Source organism: Cucurbita moschata, unplaced genomic scaffold (assembly GCF_002738365.1).
Source record: "Cucurbita moschata cultivar Rifu unplaced genomic scaffold, Cmos_1.0 Cmo_Scf00021, whole genome shotgun sequence".
In the NCBI taxonomy this organism is placed as follows: domain Eukaryota; kingdom Viridiplantae; phylum Streptophyta; class Magnoliopsida; order Cucurbitales; family Cucurbitaceae; genus Cucurbita; species Cucurbita moschata.
In genome coordinates this window covers 1,618,571-1,639,310 of record NW_019268537.1, presented here as the reverse complement: position 1 = coordinate 1,639,310, position 20,740 = coordinate 1,618,571, and the positions used below count along the sequence as shown (strand labels likewise).

Sequence of the window (20,740 nt, the reverse complement as noted above, 5' to 3'; positions counted from 1 at the left end):
GAAATTAAATAAAAATATTTTAATATAAATGTTGGGCCTTCGTGGACTTTTGTTGATCCACAGAAATTACGCCAATCAAAGGGCTATTTATGTCATTACGCCGATCAAAATTCAAGCAATCTGGGAAGAGGTGGGCATGTGATAGTTTGACGGTAATGTACCTAGACCACGTCACTGGATCTTACGGAGCCTGGTCATGCACGACATGGTCAAGTCTGATGAATGGTTATTACATATACTACTATGATGTACTTCATATTTTACTTTACAATTTTATGTTCGGTGACCTCCTGAGATTTTTCCGTGTTAGAAGCATTAAAAAGACTCTGCTAGTGTGAGGACGACAGTTTCACTTTTAAAAGCTACGTGTAGGTAACATCTCCCTGTTGTAGGGGATGCAGGGAGATTAGGTACTAGATCCAGATTCCAATTCCTGATTTGAATCCTTATGAAAAATAGGCTAAAATGACTCGTGTTAGTCTGTAGGATATTAGTTTGCACTCATAGGTAGCCATCTGTTGAAGCCATCAGGTCTTGATTTCAGATTCCACATCTTGATCTTAATCTTTAAAATGACTCGGGATAGTTCAGAAGAAGATAGTCTTTACTCCTAAAAGCTATAGAGAGGTAACGTGTGGAGATGGTAGTCTTTACTCATAAAAGCTATAAGTTGAGAAAGCATCCACGTGTTGGTCTGAATCATTAGATAAGGGACACTCGAAAAGTGGGTTCGCATCGTTTTAGGATCAAGTATTAGCTCCTTAATTCGTTGCTGGGTCTTCTTATCTATCTTTATCATAATCACTATTTATATGTTTATCCATTTGTTAAAAACAAACATGAAATCCGACATGATTAAACTTACACTTCCCAACCTAGTGGGAATCAAAGTCAAATCCATACCCAAATCCTCATCTATATAAACACAAACTAAGAACACATCCTTCTTCACCCTCCCAAACATCATCGCCACAAAAATGGACCCAATCTCTGCAAAATTCAACACGAAATCCTTCACCCTCAAACTAATCAAAGGGCCATGGTTCATGATGTTCGCATCCTTCCTGATTATGTCCATGGCCGGCATCCCTTACATGTTCGGCCTCTACTCCGGCACCATCAAATCTGTATTGGGTTACGACCAAACCACCCTTAATTTCATCAGCTTCTTCAAAGATGTCGGCACCACCGTCGGTGTCTTGGCCGGCTTAATCAACGAAGTAACCCCACCATGGTCCATTCTTGCCATGGGAGCTCTTCTCAATTTCTTCGGTTACTTCATGATTTGGCTCTCTGTTTCCGAGAAGATCCCCACCCATGTCTGGCTCATGTGCTTATATATCTGTGTTGGAGCCAACGCTACCACGTTCGCTAACACCGGCGCCCTCGTCACCTGCGTTAAGAATTACCCGCAACGGCGTGGCGTCGTCATCGGAATTCTTAAGGGCTACATGGGGTTGAGTGGGGCCATTGTTACGCAGCTCTACCATGCGATTTATGGGAAAGATGAAAAGTCGTTGATTTTGTTGTTGGGTTGGTTGCCGGCGGTGATTTCGTTTATTTTCTTGCCGACGGTGCGGCGGATGAAGGTGGAGCACGAGGAGGATGAGCTGAGGGTTTTTTACAGGTTTTTGTATATCTCGTTGGGGCTGGCTGGGTTTTTGATGTTGATGATAATTTTGCAGCAGAAATTTAGTTTTGGGAGAGGGGAGTACGGTGGCAGTGCGGCGGCGGTTACTCTGTTGCTCCTTTTGCCGATTGTGGTTGTTGTTGCTCAGGAATTCAAGGCGTGGCGGCGTTTGAATAAGCCACCGGTGGTTGAGAATGGCCTTTCCTACACGCCGGTTAGTGAAAATTTAATCAATTTTCTTTTTGGAAATTTTAAGGTTAGACAAAGTTGCCATTTTGATCAAACGTTAAAAAACAGGGGACGCCGGCGTTGAAGAACACGACACCAATGGCACTCCTCCCGAAGAAACCAAAGGAGACAGAACCAGCAAGCAGCACCAAAATTCAATGGTGGAAAAACGTGTTCAGTCCGCCGGAAAGAGGAGAAGACTGGACAATTCTCCAAGCTCTGTTCAGCGTCGACATGTTCCTCCTCTTTCTCGCCACCGCGTGCGGCGTCGGCGGGACACTAACCGCCATCGACAACCTCGGACAAATCGGACAGTCACAAGATTACCCAAAGAAAAGCATAAGCACATTCGTGACGCTCGTCAGCATCTGGAATTACCTCGGCAGAGTAATGGCCGGATTCCTCTCCGAACATCTGCTAATCAAATACAGATTCCCTCGTACTTCAATGCTCACAATCGTCCTTCTTCTTTCCTGCATCGCCCATCTTCTGATCGCCTTCAACCCGAGCGGCGGCCTCTACATTGCCTCTGTTTTAACCGGATTCTGCTACGGCGCACAGTGGCCTCTGCTTTTCGCCATCATCTCCGAGATTTTTGGGCTAAAATATTACGCGACTCTGTATAATTTCGGGTCGGTGGCGAGCCCTGTGGGGCTTTATTTGCTGAATGTGAATGTGGCGGGGTATTTGTACGACAAGGAGGCGAAGAAGCAGCTGGCGGCGACGGGGAGGATAAGGAAAACAGGGGAGGAGTTGAATTGTAATGGGACGGTGTGTTTCAAGCTGTCTTTTATGATTATTACGGCGGTGTGTTTGTTTGGGGCTTTGGTTTCTTTGGTTTTGGTGGTGCGGACGAGGAAGTTTTATAAGAGTGACATTTATCGGAGATTTAGAGAGGCGGAGGAGGCGGAGAAGGCGGAGAAGGAAGACGGCGGTGGGTTCATTAACGGCGGCGATATAGTGAAGGACTCCAAACAGGGGCTTAGAAAATGGTAATGTATTAAAACCTTCTCGTATTCATTCACTCGAACCTCATTCTTCCATGGATGATATTCTAGACACTTATTATGAAATTTGATTTAATATATAAAGTTAGTTTTGGAATGAGGTTTGAGTTCCCGTTGAAGAATGTGGTTCGAGTTAATGAATACAATAAGGTTTTAATACATTTCCGTTCACCATTTTGCCCTAATTGATAAGAATCTTAATGTCTCAAAAGTTTTAATTTCTGGTCTCTAGCGATTATCCCTGGTTGAGAACGGCAAATCATCAATATTTTTTCTCTCAACAATAAAATCAAGAACGTATTCATTATCAAGATGTTTGTGGGAGCTATCGAGATTCCATCATCAACAGTTAGCCTCTTAATCTCAATGGGTCTTGAATTGACTACGGATATTCTCAATCATTCTCCTCGACCGAGGACTATAGTTGGCAAACTGTTCTTGATCGTCCAATATCAAGATTACGTTATAAGCATCTTCAAATTTTTCACCAAAGCTCAAAGGTGGCATGCTCAAGATGTTCGTATTTTCTTTCACAACATCTTTACGAGATTCAATGATGGAATGATTAGATGATGAGCAAGATCTCAAGTTAAAAGATCTATCTCCATTATCACTAACAACGATCTTTGGCACATGCCCCTCAGAAGAACCGGTCGACCTATTTTCCCTTCCAACTATTGGCCAAAGTGATGAGATATCCTTGTTCGGGTTATCCTCTAAAGTTTCTTTAAAGGAATTTGATGCTTAGAGTAGCCCATGCGCATAAACCTTCCAAGTGATTCAAGGGGAACGTCGATGTTGATTTAACACATCTTTATTATATTCACCGTTATGATAAGTTAGGATATTCACTTGTTCCAATCAAATTAAACGAGACAAATTATCAGTTTTGGAGTAAATCATTGATGCATGAACAAAGTAAACCACGTTGGGAGATATCTCTTCAAGTTCTGAGATACAACAAAGATACTCGTAGTCAAAGACTCTTAATATCATCTAAAAACAACTTAAAATGTGTCCAGATTGTCTGGATTTTGCTGAAAAATCCAAGTATTTCTTGGAAGTCTAAAAAATAAACCAATATGCCCAGATCATAAGCAGAAGCCGAACAAATACTTGTTTAGAGTTAACTTGGCTGAGATACATTCTTCAAGAGTTGAAAGTTCCGCTGTCCGAACCAACATTGTTGTATTGTGATAATCAAGCAGTATTGCATATAGCAGCCAATCCAATTTTTCATGAACATATGAAGCACGCCATTTATGTTTCGACTAAAATGTTATTGGCACATGTTTTCATTAAAACGTTGGAAAGACAGCAATTTGATTGACACTTACTACCCAACTTGTTAAGTGTGATTGACACTTATTACCCAACTTGTTAGGTTGACACGTACTATCCAACTTGTTAGGTGCTATTGACACGTATATAAAGTTAGCCGTGGAATATATTTTATTTAAATGTAATCGGTTAGTACTCTTTCCTCTTTAGGAGTTCGTGGGTAACATAGTTGTTTCAAAATTTGGTTAATATATATTTTTTTATATATTTGATCTCATTTTCGATTAAACTCTAATAAATAAACACTTTAATTTCATTGGTTAGTTGACTAGAAGTGAGTCAACGTGACAAGGAGTTATCCTACAAACGTGGAACAGAGGGAAATTGTAATTATGAAATAAGAAATGTCAACCTTTCAAACATAGTTTTCTTCTCTCTCTCGCTGTCACGAGGAAGATTACAATATTCATTAAAGTCAACACTTTTAGGGCTGTTTTTACCAATTTAACCTTAAAGCTTTTAAATTAAAAAAAACCAATTACAATAATCCAAATTAAAGGGTGACCATAACAAACCAATCTAAAAATGCTGACATCATCATTGCCTAATCCCCTGTTTCGAGTCCTCCACTATATCGCCGCCGTTTATGAACCCACCGCCGTCTTCCTTCTCCGCCTTCTCCGCCTTCTCCGCCTCCTCCGCCTCTCTAAATCTCCGATAAATGTCACTCTTATAAAACTTCCTCGTCCTCATCACCAAAACCAAAGAAACCAAAGCCCCAAACAAACTCACCGCCGTAATAATCACAAACGACAGCTTGAAACACACCGTCCCATTACAAATCAACTCCTCCCCTGTTTTCCTTATCCTCCCCGTCGCCGCCAGCTGCTTCTTCGCCTCCTTGTCGTATAAATACCCCGCCACATTCACATTCAGCAAATAAAGCCCCACGGGGCTCGCCACTGACCCGAAATTATACAGCGTCGCGTAATATTTTAGCCCAAAAACCTCTGAGACGATGGCGAAAAGCAGAGGCCATTGGGCGCCGTAGCAGAATCCGGTTAAAACAGAGGCAATGTAGAGCCCGCCGCTCGGATTGAAGGCGATTAGAAGATGGGCGATGCAGGAAAGAAGAAGGACGATTGTGAGCATTGAAGGACGAGGGAATCTGTATTTGATTAGCAAATGTTCGGAGAGGAATCCGGCCATTACTCTGCCGAGGTAATTCCATATGCTGACAAGCGACACGAATGTGCTTATGCTTTTTTTTGGGTAATCTTGTGACTGTCCGATTTGTCCGAGGTTGTCGATGGCGGTTAGTGTCCCGCCGACGCCGCACGCGGTGGCGAGAAAGAGGAGGAACATGTCGACGCTGAACAGAGCTTGGAGAATTGTCCAGTCTTCTCCTCTTTCCGGCGGACTGAACACGTTTTTCCACCATTGAATTTTGGTGCTGCTTGCTGGTTCTGTCTCCTTTGGTTTCTTCGGGAGGAGTGCCATTGGTGTCGTGTTCTTCAACGCCGGCGTCCCCTGTTTTTTAACGTTTGATCAAAATGGCAACTTTGTCTAACCTTAAAATTTCCGAAAGAAATTGATTAAATTTTCACTCACCGGCGTATAGGAAAGCCCATTCTCAACCACCGGAGGCTGATTCAAGCGCCGCCACGCCTTGAATTCCTGAGCAACAACAACCGCAATCGGCAAAAGGAGCAAAAAAGTAACCACCGCCGCACTGCCACCGTACTCCCCTCTCCCAAAACTAAATTTCTGCTGCAAAATTATCATCAACATCAAAAACCCAGCCAGCCCCAACGAGATATACAAAAACCTGTAAAAAACCCTCAGCTCATCCTCCTCGTGCTCCACCTTCATCCGCCGCACCGTCGGCAAGAAAATAAACGAAATCACCGCCGGCAACCAACCCAACAACAAAATCAACGACTTTTCATCTTTCCCATAAATCGCATGGTAGAGCTGCGTAACAATGGCCCCACTCAACCCCATGTAGCCCTTAAGAATTCCGATGACGACGCCGCGCCGTTGGGGGTAATTCTTAACGCAGGTGACGAGGGCGCCGGTGTTAGCGAACGTGGTGGCGTTGGCTCCGACGCAGATATATAAGCACATGAGCCAAACATGGGTGGGGATCTTCTCGGAAACAGAGAGCCAAATCATGAAGTAACCGAAGAAATTGAGAAGAGCTCCCATGGCAAGAATGGACCATGGTGGGGTTACTTCGTTGATTAAGCCGGCCAAGACACCGACGGTGGTGCCGACATCTTTGAAGAAGCTGATGAAATTAAGGGTGGTTTGGTCGTAACCCAATACAGATTTGATGGTGCCGGAGTAGAGGCCGAACATGTAAGGGATGCCGGCCATGGACATAATCAGGAAGGATGCGAACATCATGAACCATGGCCCTTTGATTAGTTTGAGGGTGAAGGATTTGGTGTTGAACCCTGCAGAGATTGGGTCCATTTTTGTGGCGATGATGTTTGGGAGGGTGAAGAAGGATGTGTTCTTAGTTTGTGTTTATATGGATGAGGATTTGGGTATGGGTTTGACTTTGATTCCCGCTATCTATCTTACTCGCGTGTAGCTTCTATGAGTAAAACTACTATTCACGCAGTCCCACACGATTAAGATCAAGATGTGAAATATAGAACGAGGGCTTCATGGCTTCAATACATAGCTACGTTAGCTGCTAGTAGCTTCTATGAATGAAGACTACTATCCCGACAGACAAAGTTGAGTCATTTTAGCATTCTTTTTTCATAAGGATTCAAATTAGGAATTGGAATCTGGATCTAGTACCGGACACCCATGACCTCCCAGCATCCCTTGCAACACATAACTTTTAAGAGCGAAGATTATTGTTCTCACAGACCAGCGTGCATGTAACAAACAAAACATGTTTAACTTTTAAGTTCTTATGATCGAGATGTTGAAACAGAAGGTGCAACATGTTGGTATATGTAATAACTTCGAATTCTTTCAAAATTTTCTTAATTATTCTATCTCTAATGATCACTCTTATTCGAATGTGGTCTCCCATTCATTCATTCTCGTCCCTATGATCACTCTTATTTGAATGTGGTCTCCATTCATTCATTCTCGTCCCTATGATCACTCTTATTTGAATGTGGTTTCCATTCATTCATTTTCGTCTCTATGATCACTCTTATTCGAATGTGGTCCCCATTCATTCATTCTCGTCCTTATGATCACTCTTATTCGAATGTGATCCCCATTCATTTATTATCGTCCAAATGTCACATACCCACTAGCTTCTTCCTTAGCTCGTCATCTGAAAGCACTCCTAAAAAACTCGATATCTTTATATAATTGGATTTTTTAATTAAAAAAAAAATAACAAACCTTAATTCCGAGGTTTGTAAAAGAAATGGTACACGCATAGATGATGTGGCAGTTAACGGTTAGTTTTGATTTTGTAAAAGTAAATAATTTAATAATCTTTTATTGGCAGGAATTTCTTCTTCGTCGTCGTGGTTGGTCTTGTTTAATATCATTAAAATAATTTTGCCATTATTATTTATTTTAAATACTTTTTACTTTTCATACGCTTTGCAATTTTAAAAATGTTTTTTTTTAATTTAAAAATATTACAGCACATTTACATATACATAAAATAAAAAGTCAACTTAGGGGAATTTATTTAAAAATATATAAAATCAAATTTGATATGATTTTATATTAATTAATTATATAAAATATTTGTTGTGATTCATGAACAATTTTGGTTTAAAAATATCACGAAACGACGTAGTTTTATAAAAAATATTAGATTTTCATTTATAAATAATATTTAGAATCTTCTTTTCTAAATTAGTATATACCAACCAACGTAGACATAGAATTAATAATATTAAACGATGCCGTAATGTAATTAAGTTAATAATTGTGAAATTAATTATAAAGTAATACAAAAGAAGAAAGCTTCCCCAAATACATACTCTAAATGACAACAAATATTTGTGGTATTTAATCTTTGTTAATTATTCTTAAATTAATTAAAATAAAGTATTTTTTTAATGGATGATAAATAATTGAAGGGTTTTTTTTATTATATAAATTTAAAGCATACGTAGCTCATTTTTTAAACAGAAAAAAAATAAATTTAATAAATTTTATAATTTAATTGCAGTTTCTTCCTATTTTCTTTAGAATTTTCCACAAAATAGAAATTTATTACAATTAAGTCATTGTCTTTCAAAGTCCAATTATTATTATTATTATTTTCTTTTTTTAATATTTACCATGAGCTAATACATTGACTTTCACCTCTTCGGAAAAAAAAATTATATTTTGATATTAATGGTTTAAATATCTTAAAATATTCCGTAATTATCTATATATTTTAGAAAAATGATTTTGATATTTTAAGAATAAATTGTCTCGTTTTTTTTTTCTATAAATACTTCTCTACCCTATCAAGATTTTCATCTCGAGAAATTTCAAAATTTCTAGACTCACCTAGAGAAAAATGCAGTAGTATTCTACGGAGTGTCTTGTATAATTTCTTATAGATCGGTGTTAATAAACAGTGTGAGTGTTTCCCATAAATAGTTGTGTAACTTTACATAAGTTGGATAAGGCTTACATCTCTCGAGAATGTCATAAAACGTGTCGAAAATGACTTTTTTCTTTTGATACCAATGAAACGACGCTGGGAGAGAGTTTATTTCTCTTATCGACATTTAAATAGCTCGGGATAAGATAATTTTAAAATCCTGAATCAATTTTGAAGAATAAAAGATATTTATAATATTTGGTATTTAAATGTTATTATTGTAAGGACCAATAGGTCAATTTTTTAATGGGTGACAGAAAATAAAATGTTATAAAATTAAGGTTGAAATTGGAAAATGAGACAGAGAAATCATATACTAAGCCATAAATACGTAACTTACGAAGTCACGATGTTCAATAAATAGTATTATAAAATACTCAATAAAAAAAATTAAATTAAATAATATTTCATTTTGCTTTATTTGAAAGGGAAATTCCACCTCATTAATTAATCCAGAAGGACCACGTGGGGACAACCGCCCAAGAAAATTGGGTCTTCCCTCTCATTAAATTATAGCTAAACATTTTCATACTAAACGATGTGGGACAAAAAAAACTATATTTTTTTAGTATAGTTTTTAAATTTTAAATACTATATTTTTATTCATTTTTTTAATTTCTATTTCAATTTAGAGTTCCACGTAACTTAATTAAAAAATTCGTATTAGAATTCTATTGGATTAGCGATGTGCTAAGAGAAGACGGGAGTTGTGTGATTATTTTAAGGGGAGGTTTGATAGGATACTTTATTTTTGAAGCGTTTGAGAGCTCTAACGAAGAGAAAATTGTGTACTATGTTCGAGAAAACGATTCAATATTTGTAAATGTCATATTTATTAAGAAATAGAGTATGAAGGAGGGCAGAGGGAAATAATAAATCACTGAAAACAAAATTATAGAGTTTAATATTTTCTTTTGATTTTTTTTTTAATTTTCTTCTCCTTGTCGGGCCAACATGCTTCCCTATCATTTTCTCGTCTCTTCCGGCGGTCCGGCGGCCACTACAGCGCCATTTCCGGCCATCTCTGTTTCAGCTTCGTCTCGAAACTTCTTATAAATATCACTCTTGTAGAAACTCCTCGTTCTAATCACTAATATCAATGAAACAAACATACCCAACAAAGTAACTCCGGTGATTACCAGAAACGAGAGCTTAAAACACTCCCCTCCGAAGCATTTCAGCTCTTCCCCTGTTTTTCTAACAATCCCTTTTGCTCTCAGCTGCTTCTCCGCCTCTCTGTCGTAGAAATTTCCGGCCACTTTCACGTTCAGAACATAAAGCCCAATTGGGCTCGCCACCGACCCGAAATTGTAAAGCGTGGAGTAATATTTCAGCCCAAATAGCTCTGAAATTATGGCGAAAATCAATGGCCATTGTGCTCCGAAGCAGAATCCGATTACAATGGAAGCCACGTAAAGCCCATTTGGAACATCGAATGCTATCATCAAATGGCCGACGCAGGACACAAGAAGGGTCATTGAGAGCATTAAAGGGCGAGGGAATTTGTATTTCGTTAAGACGATTTCAGAGACGAAACCAGAGGTTACTCGGCCGAGGTAATTCCATATGCTAACGAGTGTTACAAATGTGCTAATGCTCTGTTTTGGGTATCCTAAAGACATTCCGATTTGCCCCAAGTTGTCGATGGCTGTTAATGTTCCGCCGACGCCGCAAATTGCTGCTAAGAATAGAATCAGCATGTCAACGCTGAAGAGAGCTTGGAGAATTGTGAAATCCTCGCCGCGTTCTGGTGGGTTGAAGATTGTTGTCCAGCATGATGGTTCTTTTTGATGCTCTGTTTTTGGGATGTGTTTTTGATGCTCTGTTTTTGGGAGTTTCTCTGTTACGATTTGAACAGGGTGATTTGGAGATCTAATGGCGGCGGTGGCGGCGGCGGTTTTGAGGTTCCAGAGATTGTATTCTTCAATGATGACGACGGCGAGTGGGAGGAAGAGGAGGAGGAGGACAACGGCGGCGCTGCCGCCATATCCGCTCTGACTGAACTCTGTTTTGCTTTCTACGATGATCATTAGCATTAGAAATCCGGCGAGGGCTAGAGAAATGTAGAGGAAATTGTAGAAGACTTTGAGCTCGTTTGGCTGTCGGATCACTTTCATTATCCGAATTGTCCGTAAAAATGCAAAGGATATCGCCGCCGGCAGCCATCCGATGAGGAGAATCAAGGATTTGGTGTCGCCGCCGTAAAATGCGTGGAAGAGTTGTGTGATTATGGCGCCGCTCAGCCCAACGTAGCCCTTCAAGATACCTAAATTTAACGGTAAAGTTCTGTCATTTATTTATTATTATTATTTTAATTACTAATTAATAATTACTGTCTTAAAACTTTTAAAAATATTTAATAAAACCGGATAAATGATTTAAAATTTTGATCTCTTAATATATTAAAAATTTCTGTAAGTAAATAAGAAGTTCGAGCGACTAAAAGTTCCAATGAAATAAAAAAAAATTGATGTGAAATGCAACGAACGAATACTTACCGAGAACGACGCCCCGACTCTCAGGGAAGTTCTTGACACAAGTAACAAGGGAACCCGTATTGGCAAAGGATTGAGAATTAGCTCCAATACAAATATAGAGACACATTTGCCAAACTTTAGGGGCGGCGATCTTCCGAGTAACGGCGAGCCAAATCATGAAGTAACCAAAGAAATTCATAACGGCACCGATGGATAGAACCACCCACGGCGGTGTAACCTCGTTGATAAGTCCAGACAAAACGCCCACGTTTGCACCCAAATCCTTGAAAAAGCTCAACAAATTTAACGTAGTTTGGTCGTAACCTAAAACTGACTTTATGTCACTAGAATACAGGCTGAACATGTAGGTTGCTCCAGCTGCCGCCATGATTAGTAGGGAAGCAAACACCACGAACCACCGCCCTGTGATGACGTGGACGGCGATGCTACTGATGTCGGAGCACCCGGAGATTCCACCGCCGGCCACCATTTTCGGAGAAAATGAGGAATTTGGAGAGAGAGAGAGAGAGAGAGAGAGGGTGGGAAGTTTGGGGTTGTAAAGGAAAATATATAAATTTTTTGAAATAAAATTGGAGACTTTATTTGACTTGAAGAGTCCAAATGGAAGATTAATTTAATTCATGTCACTGTCCCATGTCCCACACCCCCCAGGGATACCCTAAATCCGATTCCACGTGTACTTTCGACTTTTCTTTTTACACTAAATATTGCTCGGTTCTGAATCAAACCTTCAACACGATTATGTTAAAGAAATCTTTTAGATCAACTCGATATTTTGAGTTGGTTAAGTTGAAGACCCGAGCAACTAAAATAGAATTTACAATCTAAACGAACCTGCATTACTAACATAAGTTACAAATGTCAAATATTTTTAAAGTAGTATAAGATTGTCATCCTATTTTTAAGTTGGTCGGTTGACTTGACCAAAAAAATGTCCGTGAATTGACTCTAACTCAACCTGAGTTAGATTATCATCCGACTTGAATTAGATGGGATTAAATTTTTTAATATTTACAGTTTAATATATATATGACAGTAATTATAAAGAAGCCAAATATATATATATATTTATGTCTCCACTTGTGAAATTTAATGTTTTTTAAAACATAGATTTATGGGATAAAACAAAACTAAGCTTAGACTAATTTATTAATTAATATATGTATTAAAAATAATATAATGTAAGCACAAAGTCCAATACGAACATTATCGTACAAGGATTAAAATATTTAAAATATTTAAAATATTGAAACTTTATGAAACCTAATAACTAAAAAATGAATGGAAAGAAATTAAGAAGATTATTCAATAAATAAATTAGAATTATCACATGCTTGCAGTTTAGTCCTTTATATTCTAATATTTATAAATTTATTCACAACATATGCTATATTATCCTTTTTCTGACTCGGTTGGTCTGAATTTATTTTATTAAAATTCTAAGTTATAGAAAGTTTCGGACTAAATTCGTTCAACCGCTAAAGTTCTTATGTCTATAACGTAGCGCTTTTTAAATTTTTTTGTTATATTTAGAGATGATAAAAATATATACATAGTCGGATTCGAAAAATTTTAGTTTGAACCGATTGATTCTTTTTTAGTCTTAGATCGTAGGATGAACGGGTTCATTTTTTGTAGACTCCTAATCTCAACTTTATTTAGTATCAACTCTGTGCATTCATTTTCAATTTAAAAGTTTTTTTTTTTTTTTTTTTGCCTATTTTTTGAGATAACTTCAAGTTAAGCCTATGTGATTCGGGTGTGGATCGTTCAAGTTAAGCCTATGTGATTCGGGTGTGGACGATCCTTGTTGAGTCGGGTCTAAGGTAGAGATGACCTAGTTGGGTTGAGTCGGGTCTAAGGTAGAGATGACCTAGTTGAAGTGAATAACTAGCACATAGAATTTTTCTCGATCGAAATATGACGTGGGTCATGTTATTTATAAGGAAACTAGAAGAATATGCCACCATCTTATCGGTTAATACTTGGATTTACGTCGTTTTTCGTGCATCTAATGATGTCTCTATCGGTATCTGTATGTTGTAAATGTTGGAAGTAAGATTAAAATTTTATATTGAGTAGTTATAGACAAATTCATCCGTATATAAGTGAAATGACAATTTTACCACTAGTATTACGCCTTTTGGATGATTCTAACAACAAAATTATGAAAGGTTATAAATGTAACTTTGTTCACCAAATCGAACAGATCTTCACAGGTCACCTTGAATCTGAAAGTGACTTCAATTCAAACACGTTCGACTCCTCATTTTGTGTCAGTAGGCCCACACCTCAGATCGAAGCTTTAAACCCTTTTCTTTCCATGTAGGGCAATGCTAAAGAGAGAATGGGATGCATCGAGACGTCAAACAACGAGACTGCATATTAGCTTCTACTTTACTTTTTCTTCTGCGGGATTAACACACTTTTTTATACTAAAAAATACCATAAAATCGAAAGTTAAAAGATTTATTATATATTTTTAAAAGTTTCGAGATTGATGTGATACAAATAAAAAAGTTGCAGAGTTTTAAAATTATACGCTATACATTTGAATGGTCTTTATAAGACAAATAAACTCAATAGTCAAAGTTGCGTAATAAAGAAAAGAAAATGACATTTAAACCTTATTATATAACTCATACATATTAATAATATATACATAAATAGGTCCGCTTATATAAAGACTTTTTCAACTCTGAAATTCAAAATACTCGAACAAGAAGAATTATCCTATATTAATTACACCGTCTTTTCTTATCATTTTTTTTAATCAATCAATGTTCGGTAATACATATATTTTTAACGTTAAATACTATATTTCTTACATTTATACGTTGAACTAAAAAAATTGAGCTAACCCAAATAGACGCGGGATTCGTATAAATAAATAAATAGAAATGGAACAAAAATATTGCGACATGGAGAAAATAGTTGGCAACAGTTTGGCAGGGAAGCATAAAATAAATAAATATATATATATATTTCAAATCACCAAAGCCTAAAACCTAATTAAAATATTAATATTGTTGGAGTATTTTGTGCCCATGCTTCAAGTTTTCAAACTCAAGGAGATTTCTTTGGATTTTTTTTAATTAATTATATTATTATATGTTTTAAACTAATAAGACGTATAGTTGGATAATATGAAAATGGGTACTACGAGTGAAGAGGATATGTGCTTACCTGCCAAATTTGACCTTCGTTAATGCATTCAATAAGCCTAAAAACAAAAGGTTAATTAGGTTTTTCAAATGGTCGGGCGACAAAGATTATTAATATCAATTTTCTATTTTCAAGATTTGAAATCTGGCCCGATATCTCATATAACACAAACTATTCTATATCCTTAAAAATTATTTGATAATGTGATGCAATAGTTATCGTGTAAGATCTGCGTTTCACATAACAAAATTTAAATATCCAACATGAACATAGTGTCGTTGTCGTCGTCGTTTATTTGACTCGTGTATTTCTAAAATTGCTTTTCAAGAGCGGGGTCGAAGGCCGGAGCAAATGTTATATGTGCCAACAATAACTCAAGTTTAGTTAGTTGACTTGCTCGAGGACGAGAGTAAATATCGCGTAATTACGTTACGAGTCATAAACAGAAATTAATCTATACTTTTAGTGAAGCTAAAGATTCAAATCTTCTCAATGTATTAAAAAATCAAACTTCGAACGTGTATTATATATTTTAATGAAATGGGTCTACATGACTCACCAATAATAACGTTGCAATGTTAAGTTCTAAAAAAGTCCATCAAATCACATCGATATTACATATTAAATAGTAATGGAAATTATGTAACGGTACATAGAAGCTATGTATAATTAAATATAAATGTTTTTATTTTCCCAAGAACATGGAGGTTGACTTATGAATATGAGGCCAGAAGATGGACAGCCAGAGAGTACAGTTTTCAATTAATTTCGTTCCAACAAGCATTCAAGATTCAACCAAAAGATAAAGATGATATCAATACATTCAATATTGTTTTATGGTCATCATATTTGCCCATTGTCAATGATTTGGAATTCAGCTCTCACACCATTGGACTTGTGGGAGTTTATCCAAAAACGACAGCTGCTTTATTGCCCGATCATCCAGACGAGATATTATTTGAATTTCTGATTGATAGAAGACGTAAATGACGTAAATCTTAACTAATTGACCAGTGATCAGATCGACAGGAGAGTTCTTGGTGCCAATTTCAAGCTTCATACTTCCTCTATGATAGCTCTATCCGGCAGAGAACTAGGTGCTGCTCAATACACAAATATGGAGAGGAGCCTCTTGCTTCTAGAATTGTATTTACTAATCTGTTTTGTGGCTTACGATTCAAACGAGCCTCGGGGTCCCCCCGACTCGACCTTCGTATGTCAACTCAGTCCGACAATCAACTCAACATTTTAGGAATCACAAAATTGTCAACTTAAATCTGTCTGTCCATTCATCGTTCTTCAGAGCATTTATCTTGTCTCTGAACAAAAACTCAGATACATGAAAGCTAGACGAAACCGCAACAATCTGTCTGTCGGTCGGTTCGGGCCACGGTACTCTGCAACTAGATCCTAGATAACTAACAGCACAACACCCAGCATGTAGTACACTTTACTAGATAAACCAGAAAATGTGCTATCTTCTAACAACAAAACATTCAATAGCGATCAAATGAGGATGGTCGCCCACCTCGGCTAGGGCGATCATAAGGAGCTGGTCTGTTCCTGTAGCTTCTTCCCTCGTCACGTGCTGGACCGCCACTTCCATACTTATCAACCCCACGAGGTCCACCATCTCTATAATACCCCCTATCTTTGCCATAGCCATTTACGGGAAATCGATCAGAATCGTTATTGTACCTACTGCTACCAAAGCGATCTCCACCAGGTGGGTATCTGCAGATTTGCATATAAGATCAGGAATGCAAGGATGGATCAACTATATGCGGGTGCAAGGAAATAATTGAGCAGTGACTCAGATTAATCAGCAAAAGAAATGACATAGGATCTTCAATTGACATAGGATCTTCATTCTGTCAATTTATCAATTCCTAGTGATCATTACTTTAAAACATAAATTTTAAGAATATTTTATACACAGAAAATAATGCCACAAAAATCCACAGAAAATATCAGTCATTACCTTTCACTGACATAGCGATCACGAGTTCCATATTTGCTGTCCCTGCTGTTATCAAAACGATCCCGATCTCCAAAGCGCCCGCCACCTTCATAACGATCATCCACATATCGATTATTATCTCCAGCAAAGCGATCCCCACGGTCACTATCCCCAAGCCGAGAACGTGTAAGAAATGAGTCTCCTCCCCTTCCTCGGCCACCACCCACTGAAGGACAATCTCTAGCCCAGTGTCCATGACGCCCACATTTGAAGCATTCATCTTGCCTCGCAGATCTATCTCCTCCCCCCCTGTAACCATGGTCTATATCTTCTCCCATTTTAGGTTCAGCCTTGTTCACTGAAATGATTCGTTCTCCAAATTCTCGTCCATGCATCTCTCTGATGGCATCATCCATTCCCCGGCGATCTGAAAATGTAATAAACCCAAAGCCACGTGGGCGGCCAGTATTCTTTTCCAACATGATCTACAGGAACATCAAAGAGGTAGTTTACGCCAATCAATTGGACAGCCAATAAAACTTAAATCAAGTCATTAAACCAGAGCTAGTAAAGAACATCTCATACTAATAATGTATACAAGTGACAACTTCAAGCCTACCCGCCATCAGCTTAGTCTAAACCTAGATTATGAAGTAAATTTGTCTAATGTAACAAAAACCGGCATCAGAAACAAGGATGAAGACCCTCACAATTAAAGAAACAGCCAAAATGCACACCTCATATTCAAAGATGACAGGCTATCAGGCTATAGCCTAATCACTAATATAAAGAGGCTTTGTTTTGGTATTTAAGATCCTAGTTGACAACCTTGAAGTTAATAGACATGGAGTTAATCTTAGAGCATGGAATACTATACCCACTCTTGGGCTTGAAGCCCACAAATACAATTGTGACAGTGTCAAGATGCATAAATTCGATACCATACAGTTGACATGATCTACAAGTTGGAGGTTTCAAACTCCAAATTATCATCAAACATGGTTACAAGCCTACATTGCATTAAGAGAATGCAGAATAATAGAATAAGTTAAGGGTACAAGCTGGTGACGGTATACACTATAAAAAGTACATCAAAGAGAATTTGTTCGAAGTTTAAACTTATAACAATTGATAATAACAGCATAAATATGTTTTAAAATATATAACTAAACAGTCGGACAACTTACATTTTTCTTCCATTTATGAAGAACTCATTGCAACATGTTACATAATTCCTTAACAAAACAAAAGAGCCTGTACGTCTTTATCTCTATGTTCTGAAGTGGGAATCTCTTAGACCTCTCTAGTCCCCTTTTATTTAAAGAAACAATTCCATTAAAAAAGTGGCTACATGGACTTCTTCTGTGCAGTCCGGCATCCAAAATGGCACTCAAAGTCAATGTTAACTCAAAAAAACCCAGTACAAACACTTCAGTGGATATGTGTATTACTCCAACTATGGGATTTGTTAACCTCAACAAAGCGGTCACATGATCAATCATATTAGGATGTGATGTGAAAGAGATGGTGACATAAATCTCAAAAAAGAAAGACGAATACTTAAAACAACACATCTTCCAGGATGAATGCTCTAGGAGATGAAGGCAAGGTTCACTAAAACAGTAAAATTTCAAGCAATGGAGATGCCAACTTATTCCGTAATTGAGATCCCTTCAGTTTGTGGACAAGAGGCTGTACTGGAAAACTTGATGACGATAAATCTTGCATGGCAACCATACTTAACTGGGAACATATTCATATTCAAGGAATGACAAAGACTGTCAATGAGTATAATATGAGGGAACTAGCACATCAACACCATAAAAAAGGAAAACAAAATAGCAGAGCATTCTTGACCAATCTTCAGGAACAACTTCAAACAACGAGAAAAGGATGTAAACAAATGAATGGAAAACTACAGCTCCATAATTTCACAGGTTGCCACAACCTAAATCCATTCATCTAAATAGCTCATCAAAAAAACCCCAACCTGCAACACTGCACCTATAGGAACTCAAATTTAACTTCAAATCCAATTGCTCCGATCCAGTACTATACCCAACAAACAGACATTCATAATGCTCGGTCATAACAGAAAACGGAGTCCAACATCAGAGGCCTTAAGAGCTCTGGAAGCTTTGAATGACAAAAATATCCACATCAATGTCCACTGTTCTGTCCACCACATAGTATCTTAACAAGCTCGCCAGAGAAGACAACTGATCAGAATAGGCCCTCATACTGACATTTACAATTCAGCTGACATCATACAATGTCGAATACATGTCAAACTAAAGACTACCGATGCAGTTTGGCCAATTCTTCACAAAAATGTCTGAGCTGCTAAGCCTGACATCGCTAGTGCCATTCTAGCCACATTAGCTGCTAAACAGAAACCAGTACAAACAACTTTCGGAGCGGGCCTGGAAAAGTAAGGGACTCTGACAACTTCATCCCAGCAAAATGAAATTCAACAATGCAGTGTCCACTCAAAAGGATGAAATGGTTATTGATTTCCAAAAATTGTACTTTTGCACATTACCATAAATCTTAGCCCTTAGCCAAAAAGGACGCACCACTTTTACGTATTCCCCATCTTAGAATCAAACTGACAACTCTCAACACCGGTGAAACTAGCAAACGAGAAAACCAGCTATCTCTCACTTTGGTAATAATTACAGTTATAGATAGGAAAACGAAGAAAGCATTGCAAAGAAGCAGCCACTAGTAAGAAACCATCTTCATACAACATAACTTTCCATCCAATAACATACAGATTCTGAAGCTTTTCTGAGATTAGAGGACTTAGCAAACTCATTATCTGAGTCAATATGGCAATCTATCCCAAACCTTCTGCCCCATGTACATCATCTCATATAACCACATAACCTTCATCATAAATTTTAGTCATACTATTGGTAAGTGCGGTAAGCCAAGGATAAGATACGGTTTCATAATCATCCCAAGCAAGATAAAATTCTCCGAGCAAATACTAGAACGTTTATTAGTCAGATGCTGAAACATTTTAGCAACTTCAGTTTCGTCATCAAAAACATCAACGAACAATAAAACAATAAAGGTCTGCTGTAGCAGGCATCAGCACAGCACTTGTTAAGAGTTCCTCCGGTTTTAAATCATTTATCTGTCGCAAAAAAGTGATAAGTTCTTTTATCCCACAGAAACAATTAGTCGCTGAATTTGCGTATTAAAATCCTACCAAACCCCAATCAGCTAGGCAGGCGACCATATTCCCAATTTCCAGACAGTAGCACTTTTTCTTTGCTAGCAGATCTTAAATCAGATAATAGTTAAGCACATACAAGCCTATGACCAGCATCTTGGTGCATTCTTACGTGGATAGAGAAACCGCTTCCCAAAAAGTTTATTAACAGCATCCTCATTCACAAGGGGAAAAGAAACATCATCAGAAAGAGAAGAGGTTGTTGAAAAATTACAGGTGCCACAAAACAATGCAGAAAAAACAAAAAATTATGGCTTTCGATGATAAAAGTTAATCTTGCAATTCATCTGTAGTTTTCTTTTTCATGCTATCGTCAGAGGGAAATGTTAATTAGAGGGAAGGGAGTGGAATTTGAGAAATTATATTCTCCATATGAACATTGAACCAGAATGATACCAATCTAATCTATTTTCTTCTCATATAAGAAACAAATGGACTTCTTATTCCAACGTGTTAGGTTAAAACGAAGTCCAATTGCTTCAGTTTTCAGCCATACAGATCAAACCACAAATCAATTAACAGACATAAAAATGGTAACCTGAGAATCGATAATTTTGCCGAATCGACTGAAGGCATTCTCAAGCAGACGCTCCGTGATGTCCCACGACAACCCTCCCACAAATATTCGGTACTCCTCTCTCCCAGCCATACCAATCTCCGGATTTCAGAAAAAAAAATCCTCCTGCACAACAAAACCCAGAGTAGTTTGGCAAATCGAAGCAAAATGTTAGACGAAAATCGACGAAAACGAAGAGAATCCAGTGTTTCCTACCGTAAAGAACAATTGATAGTAAGAATTAGGAGAAAATTGAGAAGGTGGAGAGAGGGAAATACCTGGTTCGCGCGGTTGGAGTGAAATATTCTGATAGATTTCGTTTCTAAAGATTCCTCAATAACCCTAGAAAATAACTACGTAAATATACGCTATATATATATATATGTATACATGTATATGTTTGGCTTAGATGAAAGAAACTTCTTCATCCATTAATTTAACCAAACTTGAAGGGCTTAAATGAAAATTTTATAAAATTTTGGGTATAATTTATATTTTTTTTTTTATAAATTCTCCTCCAAAATTACACGATGCATCTAAGTTATTTTTTTTCATCTTATAAAAATAAATAAATATTATAAAT

General features: G+C 37.5%; 4 protein-coding genes across 9 annotated transcripts; 1 reads left to right on the top strand and 3 right to left on the bottom strand.

Moving 5' to 3' along the window:
* The first annotated feature begins 977 nt into the window (after positions 1-977).
* Positions 978-2,854, top strand: LOC111458711. The gene is made up of 2 exons (XM_023101505.1): positions 978-1,844; positions 1,928-2,854. Exons 1-2 carry the CDS (start codon positions 978-980, stop codon positions 2,852-2,854), a joined length of 1,794 nt encoding a protein of 597 aa, XP_022957273.1.
* Positions 2,855-4,563: 1,709 nt separating this feature from the next.
* LOC111458253 lies at positions 4,564-6,637 on the bottom strand. Its single transcript, XM_023100774.1, has 2 exons — positions 5,758-6,637; positions 4,564-5,676 (listed from the first exon to the last, which is right to left on the bottom strand). The coding sequence occupies exons 1-2, from the start codon at positions 6,622-6,624 to the stop codon at positions 4,744-4,746; spliced, it is 1,800 nt and encodes a 599-aa protein (XP_022956542.1). The 5' UTR covers positions 6,625-6,637; the 3' UTR covers positions 4,564-4,743.
* A 2,981-nt stretch (positions 6,638-9,618) lies between these two features.
* LOC111458291 (protein NUCLEAR FUSION DEFECTIVE 4-like) lies at positions 9,619-11,745 on the bottom strand. Its single transcript, XM_023100836.1, has 2 exons — positions 11,236-11,745; positions 9,619-11,003 (listed from the first exon to the last, which is right to left on the bottom strand). Exons 1-2 carry the CDS (start codon positions 11,702-11,704, stop codon positions 9,703-9,705), a joined length of 1,770 nt encoding a protein of 589 aa, XP_022956604.1. The 5' UTR covers positions 11,705-11,745; the 3' UTR covers positions 9,619-9,702.
* Positions 11,746-15,199: 3,454 nt separating this feature from the next.
* Positions 15,200-20,499, bottom strand: LOC111458292 (glycine-rich RNA-binding protein RZ1C-like). Of its 6 annotated transcripts, none has more exons than XM_023100837.1 (4): positions 20,436-20,499; positions 20,140-20,283; positions 16,382-16,845; positions 15,200-16,134 (listed from the first exon to the last, which is right to left on the bottom strand). In XM_023100837.1, the coding sequence occupies exons 2-4, from the start codon at positions 20,248-20,250 to the stop codon at positions 15,897-15,899; spliced, it is 813 nt and encodes a 270-aa protein (XP_022956605.1). In that variant the 5' UTR covers positions 20,251-20,283; positions 20,436-20,499; the 3' UTR covers positions 15,200-15,896. The 6 variants fall into 6 exon arrangements, with proteins under 6 accessions (XP_022956605.1, XP_022956609.1, XP_022956608.1 ...); XM_023100841.1 differs by lacking the exons at positions 20,140-20,283; positions 20,436-20,499 and adding exons at positions 17,548-19,502; positions 19,578-20,110; XM_023100840.1 differs by lacking the exons at positions 20,140-20,283; positions 20,436-20,499 and adding an exon at positions 17,548-20,110.
* Between the last annotated feature and the right edge of the window lie 241 nt (positions 20,500-20,740).

What these genes read in the sequence shown, in the direction of transcription:
- LOC111458711 (XM_023101505.1), top strand. Translation starts at nt 978, where the DNA reads ATGGACCCAATCTCTGCAAAATTCAACACGAAATCCTTCACCCTCAAA. An exon ending in ATGGCCTTTCCTACACGCCG is followed by an intron (nt 1,845 to 1,927) that starts GTTAGTGAAAAT and finishes GTTAAAAAACAG; the next exon opens with GGGACGCCGGCGTTGAAGAA.
- LOC111458253 (XM_023100774.1), bottom strand. Translation starts at nt 6,624, where the DNA reads ATGGACCCAATCTCTGCAGGGTTCAACACCAAATCCTTCACCCTCAAA. An exon ending in ATGGGCTTTCCTATACGCCG is followed by an intron (nt 5,677 to 5,757) that starts GTGAGTGAAAAT and finishes GTTAAAAAACAG; the next exon opens with GGGACGCCGGCGTTGAAGAA.
- LOC111458291 (XM_023100836.1), bottom strand. Translation starts at nt 11,704, where the DNA reads ATGGTGGCCGGCGGTGGAATCTCCGGGTGCTCCGACATCAGTAGCATC. An exon ending in GAGTCGGGGCGTCGTTCTCG is followed by an intron (nt 11,004 to 11,235) that starts GTAAGTATTCGT and finishes CGTTAAATTTAG; the next exon opens with GTATCTTGAAGGGCTACGTT.
- LOC111458292 (XM_023100837.1), bottom strand. Translation starts at nt 20,250, where the DNA reads ATGGCTGGGAGAGAGGAGTACCGAATATTTGTGGGAGGGTTGTCGTGG. An exon ending in GCAAAATTATCGATTCTCAG is followed by an intron (nt 16,846 to 20,139) that starts GTTACCATTTTT and finishes ATGTTCCTGTAG; the next exon opens with ATCATGTTGGAAAAGAATAC. An exon ending in GATCGCTATGTCAGTGAAAG is followed by an intron (nt 16,135 to 16,381) that starts GTAATGACTGAT and finishes GCAAATCTGCAG; the next exon opens with ATACCCACCTGGTGGAGATC.